Below are 12,648 nucleotides of genomic sequence, written 5' to 3' on the forward strand. Positions count from 1 at the left end.
ACGAATCATCTGGGAGGTTATAAAACAAGCCAGAACAACATCTAAAGAACTGCAGGTATCACTTGGCCCAGTGGAGGTCAGAGTTCATGATCCAACAGAACGAAAGAGACTGGAGAGTTCCACGATGAAAATCACGGTTGGCCAAAGAGCATCCTGATGATCCAAGACTTTAGGGAAAATATCCTGTGCACTGATGAGAAGGTTTGAGTCCCATTATATTATACTAACCGGTCAAACATGGTACTGGTAGTGTGATAGTCTGGAGTCACTTTGCTGCTTCAGCACCTGGATGACTTTCTGTAACTGATAACAGTGAATTCTGCTCTTGATCAGAAAAAGTCCAGCCATCAGTTTGTACCCTGGAGCTCGAGCACATTTGTGTTATGCAGCACGTCCACCTCTGAATGCCAAAAAAACCCCAAAAGTTTTACACTTCTTTATTCAAAACTCAAACTTGCATCAGAATCAGAGAAACTTTATTAACCCCAGAGGGAAAGTGAATAAATTGCATGACCTTAAACAAGTGATTCATGAAAGAAACCCTTCAGTGTGGATGAATTAGAACAATTCTGCAAAGAAAAACAGACCAATGTTGCTCCACAGTAATGTGAATGACTCAGTGCCAGTCATCAGTTGATTGCTCTGTCAAGGGTAACACAACCAGTTCTTGGGTTTACAGTGCAATTACTTTTTTCTCATAACAGAAGACTATTTTCTAATATTAACATTTGTTCTATGACTTGAAATATGTAAGTGTGCAAATGCAAAAACTAAAGAACCTGCTGCAGATCTCTTCTAGTTAAGAGTTCTTCCACCAACCATCCGATGACTGGGGCTCATGTCTAAGTTTGGAATGACTGCTGCAATCTGCTGCTTTGCTTATAAAGCTGAAGGATTTACTCATAAACTTCATGTTCTGGGGGAGAATAAAGCTTTTAATGCAAAGTAGGGTCACAAAACTTTAACGCAACAAGAGTAACGATCAATTAAATACCTGTACATTTGCTTTCTTCAATGTGAAGTATAAATGACACAAAGTTTTTGTAATTTACATGTTAATGCTGAGTTCATGATACATACTCCAGCCAGCATAAGTCATGTACTGGTTAAGCTTCACATAAATGTTTTTTTACCCCCATTTTAAAGTGTTCTCCTGACCACACCCAGTGGTCAAAGCATCCCAAGAACAGGAGGTGGAGCAGGTCATCTACTGGAAGGTTGGTGGAGCTAAATCCCAACATGCTATCGGATGCATGTGTCAGAGGATGGATGTTAGACAGAAAAGCATAAAGCATGTTGTACAAAGTGCTTTGAGTGTTCAAGTAGAATAGAAAAGAACGATATAAGACCCAGTACATTAACAGTGTTTTATAATCCAAGTGAATTTAGAATCTATGAAGCCAGTAACATCACAGCAAACAGTCGTCCAAGGTCGGGACAATTCAAAAATCCCTTCACTCTTTTTTATAAAAATACGTTTTACAAAAATCCTCAAGTCCTGAACTTTTCTTTAAAAAAAACAAGCATTTATTATCAAACTAAACAATCTTCCTGTGTGGAATAAACAGACAGACGTGATACATATTTTATTACGGATGAAATATACAGTCACAACACCTGTTCAGTTTCTAATGGAGATCTATGGATGTCTTGAAATGCATGAAATGGTGTGGAAAAGGGTTCATAGGCCTTCACCTCCACCTTCAGTCCACTCCAAACTGAAGCCAATCAGAAGCCAGACGAGGGAGCAAACAGCCAGGCTGTATTTCACTGCTGCTGGTCCTGCTGGTCCCCGTCTTCCTCTTTAACCTGCTCTGGCTGACCTTTATCATCATCATCTAGCTGGTTTGCCTCCTCGGAATCGTCGGCAGTGGCTGCCAAGGCGTCGACAACACTGATGGTGCCAACCTGCTGTTGGACAGCGGCGCCCTGTGTGGTGGCCAGACCCTGCAGCGTCACCAGCTGGAACTGAGGTCCCACCAACTTAACGAAGGCCCCGGAGGCTGCTTGGCTGCTGGCCCCAGCTGCCCCTTCCTGACCGGCAGCAGTGGACAAAACTGTCAAGTTAGAGCCATCAGCTGAAAGCTCTGACCCACAGAGCGAGGAGGTCAGGAGGGTGTACGCGCCAACATTGGTGCTGGGCTGGGCTCCTGCCACAGTCAGCACCTTCCCCAGTGGGAGGCTGGTCAGCTGGCTAAGAGGCAGGGTGATCTGGGTGGGTGCAGCATTGACTGCGGCAGGACCGGAGACAGCACGCGTCAGCCGGGGACGCTTGGGCCCGGGAGGCGCAGGCACCGGCGTGAGGGTCATCAGGACGTTGTTGAGGTGCTGTGATTTGCTCTTCAGCTCCTTGGCTCGCTTCCTGTGCTCGTCACACTGCTGCTCCAGGGCTACAGGGGGAGACGGTGAAGTACCACAAGATTGCTGTTACTCCTTCATGCAGAATGCAGTCATTTCTACAAAGTTACACAAATCACAAGCACAAGGAAGACCACTTAGGATTCTGCACTGACCGGCTAAGCTGCGAGTGTACTGCTCTCTGTAACGGTCCATCTGGCTCTTGTGACTTGCCAGAACCTTTTTCACAAGGTCCAGCATTCCAAAGTTCTGCACTATGTTGTTGAGTAAAACAGCATCTGAGAAACAGAGCAGTCACGCTGCGTCATTTCACGATCAGTATTTTTATTAGTCGTCTGTGGCAGGTGACTAACCGACCCACACCTGTGTGTGTTTCTAACCTTTGACCTGCAGCGGTGGGTCACACACTCTCTCCTGCAGCCCCTTCAGCACCTCCTGCAGCTCATTCTGGAAGTCCTCTACCACCTCTTCCAGCAGCCCTGCCTCCTTCACCGCACGCCAGAACGCGATGGAGTCCTCTGTGCACACAAACACACACATCAGTAACATGATTACCTCTCTGAGTCAGGTGACTCCACTTGATGGTGTCTGTGTGTATGTAGGTTGTTGATCACCTCCGATGGCTGTGACCCAGCCTGAAGCTTCCTCCATCACCTCTGGAAATGATGCTGCAGCTCCATTCACTACAACAGAGACGGCACACGTGGTTGCAGTGCAGACTGTGGTGCTGGTTCAGAAGCTCCACTCATCTGTGCTGCGCGTGGCTTCACTTTATATTTATTTATAACAATGACGTACTCCTGGATGCAAAGTCACTCACACTGTGACTGAATTACTGCCAAATGGGATTTTTCACAGGTAACATGTTTTCCCAGTCTTCACTAAAACTAGCTTGGAAATAACAAGTCAGGTTTTCTGTTTGCCTGTGACTATACTGCTGGATGAAGGTTTTAAAAAGCTCTTAAAACTGTGCTCACACTCGTACATGGGGCCAAAGCATCGAGCTAAATACTCTCATATTACACCTGAGACAGACTCATCATATTACAGCCCACGCTGGAAGGAATCATATGATGGCTAACTTGTGTGAAAGATTTTAAATATCGAGGGAAAATCGAGCCATCAGGCCAGATCCTGGCTAGATCTTTCATATGTAAGCGTCAACATGTCCAACCAGTGGGTGTGTTGGGATTCAAACCTGTGCACGATTTTTAGTGAAATCACCTATGCCGTCAATTTGAAGCTCCTACGTTGCCTCTTTCTCCAATTACTGCATTCACAAACTTAGGTGTCCACGGCACCCGCCCGCCCAGCGAGGTGACGACAGTACAAAGGGCTGATTTGAGATCGCAAACTAACACACAATGTAACACAATCAAGTCTGATAAGAAGTCCTGCACACAAGCACTCTGAAAAGGTTAAATACTGGATTCTCTCAAATTACATTGTGTTGAAAAATATACTGCACAGTGGGGTTTGTATCCACTACAGTTACCGTCTATTAATAACTAGTCCAGACCTGAGCATGGTGCCATTGGTTTTCTGTTTGCCTGTGACTATACTGCTGGATGAAGGATTTAAAAAGCTCTTAAAACTGTGCTCACACTCATACATGGGGCCAGAGCCGAACCTAAAATCTGTGTTGGCAGGATTACATTAAGTGAGGCTAATGCAAAAGATTACTGATTAATCTTCATGATTCTGACCTCATCATGTTTGCAAACCTGCACATGGAGATGTAACACACTCCAAGACTCTGCAAAGTTATTTTTGTTTTCAGTATAGTGTATAAATGGTAAATGGTCTGTATTTATATAGCGCTTTACTAGTCCCTAAGGACCCCAAAGCGCTTTACATATCCAGTCATCCACCCATTCACGCACTGGCGATGGCAGCTACATTGTATAGAATCTGTTAATTTTTACTGTTTAAAGTGTTTATTTTTGCTTCATCACAGTCATTATTTTTTATGTAGTGTATTTGATTTGCACCAAATCATTTTGTAAAAGGACTTACAATCAGCTGATGAAGGCGTGGCGGGAATCACATCGTCTGACGAATCAGTGCTGATGGACACTTTAGTTCCCACCAGGTCTATTTTAGTACTGCGGCAGGTGTTGGAGCAGACCTTTGTGTGGTGATAGAAGTCCAGTTCACCAGAGTCCATGATCTTCCTGTGAAATTAAATATGATGAAAGGCTGTTAGGCACAATTTGCTGTAACTGTCTATCATGTCTGACAGAAGAGTGCCATCGTGACGCAAAACATGTTGAAAATAAGTTACAATGCAAACCAAAGGCCAAAAAAAATATCTAGGGGAGAGTTTAAGTATAGACAATAAATAAATAAATAAATAACCAGAGAGCGTGGGATTCTCTACAAGTTTATGAATAAATTAAATGCAAACAGGGGAGGGAAGAAAATATACACACACAAAAAAAGTACATTTAAGCACTTTAAATTACTAGTTTGAATGAAAAAGTTCTTTTTTAATGCATTGCACCCAAGACTGTGAGACCACCAGGCCCTCTACTGGTTGCTGTCGGGAACAACAAGCCGGCTTGTCTCTTTTTTCACTCGTAAATTCTCAGATATCTACCGTCAACTTAACTCTGCAGGAGCTTCTGACTCTGAAGTAGACTTCCTGTTTCCCCCACTGTCTTCCTCACAGTTATTTTCAAGCTTTACTCTTCCCTCCATAACTGATGTATCTAATCTTATTAAAAAAATCTACATCCTTCACCTGTCACCTTGACCCTCTTCCCACTGTGTTAGTTAAAGCCTGTCTTCTGGATTACCAATGACCTTCTGATGGCAGCTGATTCTGGTCTCCTATATATCCTCATTCTTCTTGACAGCGTTTGATACCATTTCTCACAATATCCCCACATACACCCCCCACCCCTTGCTTGGATAGCCTCGTATCTCTCAGACCGCACTCAGTTTATCCAATTGAAATCACGCTCTTCAAGTCTCTATCCTGTTTCTGCTGGTGTGCCCCAGGGTTCAGTATTAGGGCCTCTTTTATTCATTATTTACATGCTCCCTCTTGGACATATATTCTGAAAATATAATATACATTTTCCCTGTTATGTCGATGACACCCAGCTCTACATTTCTTCTAAACCCAATTCATCCGTCCCACTTACCTCCCTCTCAAACTGTCTTATCGAGATTAGATCCTGGTTCTCCTCCAATTTTCTTAAACTTAACAGTAATAAAACTGAAGTTTTACTCATTGGCACGGCCTCTATCTTAACCAAATCCCACAGTTTTTCCATTAACATTGAACGTTCTCCCACCGTTCCCTCCCCTCAGGTTAAGAGTTTGGGTGTCATACTTGATAATACTCTTTCATTCCAGCCTCACATTAGTTACATAACCCTGTCTGCATACTTCCACTTACGTAATAATAACCGACTCCGCCCCTTCCCTCCTACCCATGCTGCTGCCATCCTTGTCCATAGTCTTATTACGTCCCGTACTGATTACTGCAATTCCCTCCCATTTGGTCTCCCTAAAAGGTCCCTTCATAAACTCCAACTTCTAACTCGTACTCCGTCCAGAGCTCATATTACCCGAGTTCTTCAGCAGCTTCACTGGTTGCCCATAGAAGGATAAACTTTAAAATCTTACTTCTCACGTACAAGTGTATCCATAAATCTGCTCCTTCCTATTTGTGTGACCTGCTCCATATCATCACTGTTTCTCGCCCTCTCAGATCCTCATCTGCTATTCATCTTACTGTTCCGTCCTCACGTCTCAACACTCCGAGGAGCAGAGCCTCCAGCCATTAGAAATATAAACTCTCTTCCTGTATTTAAGTCACAGCTCCAAACACATCTGTTCAAACTGGCTCATTCGCGTTAGTGCTGATTTTTATCTTTTATCAAGTTCTGTTTTGCAATTTTAACTTTCTTTATGTATTTAATGACTATTGCTCCTTTTATTAATGTTGTTCTTTGTAAGGTGACCTTGGCTTTTTAAAGGCGCCCTCAAATAAAGTCTATTGTTATTATTATTTTTATTATTATTATTAAAGTCAAAGTTTTGCAGAAGACATGATGATGTTAAAGGTGGAGTAAAGAGACTTAGCCTTTGTATGGGTTGAACCCAGTTATGAGAGTGAGAGGAAGTTTAAGCCGCTCAGTGATGCCACATGATTTCAGGCACCATTCATTTTACCTAAATACTCTCATATTACACCTGAGACAGACTCATCATATTACAGCCCACGCTGGAAGGAATCATATGATGGCTAACTTGTGTGAAAGATTTTAAATATCGGGGGAAAATCGAGCCATCAGGCCAGATCCTGGCTAGATCTTTCATATGTGAGCGTCAACATGTCCGACCAGTGGGTGTGTTGAGATTCAAACCTGTGCACGATTTTTAGTGAAATCACCTATGCTGTCAATTTGAAGCTCCTACGTTGCCGCTTTCTCCAATTACTGCATTCACAAACTTAGGTGTCCACGGCACCCGCCCGCCCAGCGAGGTGACGACAGTACAAAGGGCTGATTTGAGATCGCAAACTAACACACAATGTAACACGATCAAGTCTGATGAAGGCAGCTATAAGAAGTCCTGCACACAAGCACTCTGAAAAGGTTAAATACTGGATTCTCTCAAATTACATTGTGTTGAAAAATATACTGCACAGTGGGGTTTGTATCCACTACAGTTACTGTCTATTAATAACAAGTCCAGACCTGAGCATGGTGCCATTGAGTCGGATAGCTCTCTTCCAGTCTTTCAGAGTGGATTTCCCTGCTAAACACACAAACTCCTTTGGGCTGATGAGCTGCTCATTGAACTGATCAGAGAGGAAAGAAAAACAAGTCAGTGTAGATTTAGGACAAGCTAAGTGCTTTAAAAACGACTGTGTACCTGGACACATTTCACATTTATCCCAGGGCAGACGAATTTCTTCCAGATCAGAGTGGCTTTGACGTCTCCGCATGTGATTGGGTAGAACACGTCAGCTTCCACATCCACCTCTTCACTTAATTTCACTGCAAAGACAGAGATGCAAACATCTTCATAAGGACACATAGTAAACTGTAAAGTAAACCATCACTTACACGTTCTTTTATTTACTTCTGAAAAATTCAGAAGAGTGAAAAATGGCACGGCAGTTTATTCTTTACAGAAAATTATGCAAACAAAGTGGAAAACAAGAAAAATTAATCCAGCTGAAGCTAATAAAGAAAAGTTCAGTTCAAATTACCAATGACTGCGTCTTCCTTTGCCAGTGAATCTGCTCTGATGGCCTCTGCTTCCATTGGTGCTACTGTGAGGACATTCTCCCTGAGGGGGAAAAAACAGCAAACTTCTGCATATCAGTACATCTGCTGTATGTGATTTCATGTACAATATGTTATTTTGTATATATATGACTGTCAAGTAAGTGGAGTTGGCAGTCCACCTACAGTATTTCTGTTCTTTATGTAGCTATTCTGCATCCTATTACAGTTGTTTGAGTTTATTTTTAATGTTGTATCTCTCTCACTTTGTATGACAGTCATTTTATTTTATTTATTTTCCATTTTTGTACATGTTCAGTGATTTTACATTTCTGTGTTTGTTGCATTTCTTTGTAGCGTGCACTTTTGCATATTTTTATTTTGTGTTTTTGTCGACATCTTGCTCATCTTTGGACCTGTTTGTCTCTTTATAGCAGTTTTGCATTTCTATCTCACTATTACTCATCTTATATCTTTCAGTAAATTTGCCCCTTCCCATTTATTTTACATTTTGACCACAAGGCCATGTGTGCAGTGAGTATGTGTTACCCGGTCTGAGGGGTCAACTCTGCAGTGACCAGCACTGCTTTATCCTCCTCTGCCACAGAGGGGAGGTCCTCGCTCCCCGACTCCGGTAAGGTGACGATCACAACCTCATTCATTTCCTGCATGTTTACCTCTGATGAAGCCATGAAGACTCGGAGGAGCTCACCTACAGACAGGTGACAGCAGGGGGTGGACAGATGTTACTGATTGTATAATGTTGTAAAAGATTTAGTAATTAGAATAAATGATCTCCTGACTATAGCAAAAACACACCATAGTTCAGAGAAGGGTGGGAATGTGCAGAATTATTCCAGTAATACTGGGAATGACTGCAGAGCGTCCGTAACTGTATACGGGGCTAAATGGCTGCTAGCTGTAGTAAACACTGACAGCATCTACTGTGTACTTTGTCTACACTGGAAAAACTACAGGAGACATCACTATTTTGTGACGGAATTAAATTGTTGGGGTTTGAATTTGTTTGCAACAAACTAACTAACATATTGAAATGAACTGAACGTGTTTGCTTTCTTGGCCTGATCGAACAGGATGTAACGACGCTCCCGCAGATTAGAGTATTATAGAGGGAGCTGAATAAGCTTACCTTGGCCTTGGGACGTAATGTTGAAAACGGTGTGTTGGTGTCGTCCCGACAGAAAGGATGCTATCTAGTAAATCTGAACCTATTCCAGTAAATTACTGTCAAAATATAAAGCTGATGATATCCGTCTCCTTTCGTCTTCATACAGAAAACTGTCGCTCTATTTTTGAAGCCTAAATTTGAAAACAAATACAATTAAGATTTCCTGCTCGTACCCAGCTAGCATGAATAGTTTTCTGTATAGTTCTTCTTCCTTTGTTATTTTTCTTGGTGGTTGGCGCTCCCAGATGGTACATTACTGCCCTCCATTGGTGTGGAGGCTGAAATGCCACAAAATACAAAAAACAGAAGCTACCTAACAAATTAGGCTGTCTTAAAAATGAAATATAGCCTGATAGTTTTCACGTCTTCAGTTCTTTATAAATAAATCAATAAGGTCCAGTTTCATTTCAGTTTTTGGATCAGTTGTCTATGCATACCCTCATATTTTCAGCATTGCAATAAAACATGTTCTATGGTTCTCCACTGCAGACACATTTTCCTGTGTGATATTTTTCTGTTTAAACCAGTGTGTCCAAGTCTAAGTCCAGATATGACTGTCTCCTCTCTGCTGTTCTTTCTTGTGCTTCTCGTTTCTCTGTTTTCCTTTGAATTTTGTAAAAGCACTGTCCCTTCATATCTTCCTTTCAGTGCTCTCACCACCTTTCCTATATTCCTTGTCTTGTTATGCCCTTCATCCTTGTCCTAACAGAGTCTGTTTGGCGAGATCAGCTGAAAGACTCTTTGTGGCTTCCTTTGCAGTCCTATCCTATGCGTGCGTGTGTGCGCGCGTGTGTGTTGTATTTTCTGTTCAGTGATTGCTCCATTCCCAAGGTTCTCTCTTAGGAGCATTACAATTAAAAAATAAGAAAGCTATCAAGACTTTTTACATGTTTCTATATTTACTAAGTTTCTATAAGTTTTTGTACAGCTAATTGTTCTTGCTAATAATAAGAAGGAAACAGTTAAATGCTATAAGCATGAGAACAAAAGGATTATTACTTTTCTAAAATGTATTTATTTATTTTGCAACAAAGCCAGATCACAGAGCCTTGCAATAGAAATTGGCAGCACACACTAGCAGCCATAGCAGCACAGAAGTTTCAGAATTTTCTAAAGTAAGAGATTAAACAAGACATTTATGGGTGTTATCAGCAAACATAAATGAAATTAATTTGTTCCTGAAAACATGCAAGTGCATCAATCACCAAAGACTTAGCAGATTTGGGGCTTATTATCATTAGGCTAGGATAATGTTGATAACAAACAACAATAGGCAAACAACGAGGTTTGTAAGCATGTCTAACAACATCAGGGCATGGTCCTATTGAGACAACCAATGGAGTCCTGGAGTCTCCTCCCACATATGGACCAGGAAATCACTGAGCTCCAAAACAGTCTGAGGTGTAACCTGGTGGTGTTGGATAGACCAAAAATAAAGTCCCAGAGGTTTTCTATTAGATGGTATCAATTCCATCATCCTCCAGGAACTACCTTCCTGCTCTCACCACATAAGGAATATATAAATATATTGTGTTGACTGTCAAGTCTATTTTATGTACAGAGCACATTTAAAGAGGAGAAACTGCCCCCAAGTATTTTGAGGGCAGACACATTAAAAATCCAGGTTAATAGTTTTTTAAAAAGTTTTAAAATACACTAAAGGTTAAAAGGTGTGTTTATTGTGTTAATTAATTATTGTGGAAATCAAATCTTAATAATCTTTCAGAGGGGGCAACAAAGAGGAGGTGAGGAAGATCCAGGTGTTACTAAAGGACAAGATCAGAGAGGCTAAGGACAATTACAGGAGGAAGCTGGAGTGGAAACTCCAGCAGAACAGCATGAGAGAGGTGTGGAGGGGCATGAAGACCATCACTGGATTCAGGCCAACCAACAGCAGGGGAACTGAGGGAGGTGAGAATAGAGCCAATGAGTTGAATCTGTTTTTCAATAGATTCGACACCACAGTGTCTGCTCCCACCCCCACAACCTCACCTGTAGTCAGCCTGGAATCCAGAGCCACACCACTGTGCCAGCCTCTCTCTTCACATGGCGCTGTTGCCTCCTGTGAGATTCCTGACACCCCTCCCCCACCCATCACCTTCACTCAATACCAGATTGAGATGCAAATGAGGAGACTTCACTCAGGCAAGTCTGCTGGACCAGACGGAGTGAGTCCCCTTGTCCTCAAGACCTGTGCCCCCCAGCTGTGTGGAGTCTTTCATAAACTGTTTATGCTGAGTCTGAGTCTGCAGAGGGTCCCGGTGATGTGGAAGACATCATGCCTCGTCCCTGTACCAAAGACGCCACGTGGCCCCCAGGATTACAGGCCCGTGGCATTGACCTCCCACATCATGAAGACCCTGGAAAGGCTCATCCTGGACCAGCTGCGACCCATAGTAAGACCACACCTGGATCCCCTTCAGTTCGCTTATCAGCCTCGTCTCGGAACTGAGGACGCCATCATCTACCTGCTCAATCGTGTCTACACCCATCTGGACCAGCCGGCGAGCACTGTGAGGGTCATGTTTTTTGACTTTTCCAGTGCTTTCAACACCATCAGGCCGACCCTCCTGGGTGATAAGTTAGCAGCGATGCAGGTGGATGCTTCTCTGGTGTCCTGGATTGTTGATTACCTGACAGGAAGACCACAATATGTATATCTCCCACAGTGTGTGTCTGACAAGGTGATCAGCAACACAGGGGCACCACAGGGGACTGTCCTCTCCCCCTTCCTCTTCACCCTCTACACCACAGACTTCAGCCACTGCACAGAGACCTGCCATCTTCAGAAGTTTTCTGATGACTCTGCGGTGGTTGGATGCATCAGCAGGGATGATGAGACAGAGTACCGGGCTGTGGTCGACTCCTTTGTCACGTGGTGTGAGCAGAATCATCTGCAGCTCAATGTGGCAAAGACCAAGGAACTGATCGTGGACTTCAGGAAGACCAGGAAACACTTGACCCCTGTTTCAATTCAGGGGGTCAGTGTTGACATTGTGGAGGACTATAAATACCTTGGAGTACACATTGACAATAAACTGGACTGGGCTAAAAACACCACAGCACTTTACAGGAAGGGCCAGAGTCGTCTCTATTTTTTGAGGCGACTGAGGTCCTTCAACATCTGCCAGAAAATGCTGAGGATTTTCTATGAGTCTGTTGTGGCCAGTGCGATCCTCTATGCTGTTGCATGCTGGGGGAGCAGGCTGAGGGTCGCAGATGCCAACAGACTTAATAAACTAATCCGTAAGGCCAGCAATGTTGTGGGGATGGAGCTGGACTCCCTCAAGGTGGTGTCGGAGAGGCGGATGCTGTCCAAGATAAAGACAATGTTGGATAACACCTCCCACCCACTCCATGACATGCTGGTCAGTCACAGGAGCACGTTCAGTGAGAGACTGAGATTACCGAAAAGCACCACTGAACGACACAGGAAATCATTCCTGCCTGTGGCCATCTCCCTGTACAACGCATCCACTTAACACACTGTTTGCTGCTACAACTACACATGTTTCTTTTCCAACTATTTATTTATGAGTGACTTATGTATGTATGTATGTATATATATGTATATATTGTACTATTCTTAGTTAGTGTATTGTCTGTCTTGTCTTAATGTTGGTTTAAAATGGAGCACTGTAACAAAAAATAATTTCCCCCAGGGATCAATAAAGTATTCTGATTCTGATTCTGATTCTGAAATCAAATCAAAATTTATTTATATAGCACATATTAAAAACAACAGTGTTGACCATAGTGCTTCACAGTCAATAAAAACATGAGACAGTTAAAACAAACAATAGAAGAGGACAACAAACAATAGGTAACAACGCAACAAGCTAAAACAGCCAACTA

At 42.8% G+C, this 12,648-nt stretch overlaps 1 protein-coding gene across 2 annotated transcripts; it reads right to left on the minus strand.

The window, feature by feature from the left end:
- Positions 1-459: 459 nt before the first annotated feature.
- gmeb2 (glucocorticoid modulatory element binding protein 2) lies at positions 460-8,993 on the minus strand. 2 transcript variants are annotated; one of them, XM_026154405.2, is made up of 10 exons: positions 8,755-8,993; positions 8,154-8,316; positions 7,589-7,668; positions 7,249-7,373; positions 7,071-7,174; positions 4,375-4,532; positions 2,973-3,041; positions 2,739-2,876; positions 2,514-2,636; positions 460-2,390 (listed from the first exon to the last, which is right to left on the minus strand). In XM_026154405.2, exons 2-10 carry the CDS (start codon positions 8,294-8,296, stop codon positions 1,768-1,770), a joined length of 1,563 nt encoding a protein of 520 aa, XP_026010190.2. In that variant the 5' UTR covers positions 8,297-8,316; positions 8,755-8,993; the 3' UTR covers positions 460-1,767. The 2 variants fall into 2 exon arrangements, with proteins under 2 accessions (XP_026010190.2, XP_080150556.1); XM_080294430.1 differs by lacking the exon at positions 8,154-8,316 and having other exon boundaries at positions 8,755-8,887.
- Between the last annotated feature and the right edge of the window lie 3,655 nt (positions 8,994-12,648).

Source organism: Astatotilapia calliptera, chromosome 20, assembly GCF_964374335.1.
Source record: "Astatotilapia calliptera chromosome 20, fAstCal68.1, whole genome shotgun sequence".
Taxonomy (NCBI): domain Eukaryota; kingdom Metazoa; phylum Chordata; class Actinopteri; order Cichliformes; family Cichlidae; genus Astatotilapia; species Astatotilapia calliptera.

Bases quoted from the DNA above. Each gene is read 5' to 3' on its own strand.
- gmeb2 (XM_026154405.2), bottom strand. From the start codon at position 8,296: ATGGCTTCATCAGAGGTAAACATGCAGGAAATGAATGAGGTTGTGATC. The intron at 7,374-7,588 runs GTAATTTGAACT...CTGTCTTTGCAG, and splicing joins AAAGGAAGACGCAGTCATTG to TGAAATTAAGTGAAGAGGTG. The intron at 3,042-4,374 runs GTAAGTCCTTTT...TCTCTGTTGTAG, and splicing joins CACGCCTTCATCAGCTGATT to TGAATGGAGCTGCAGCATCA.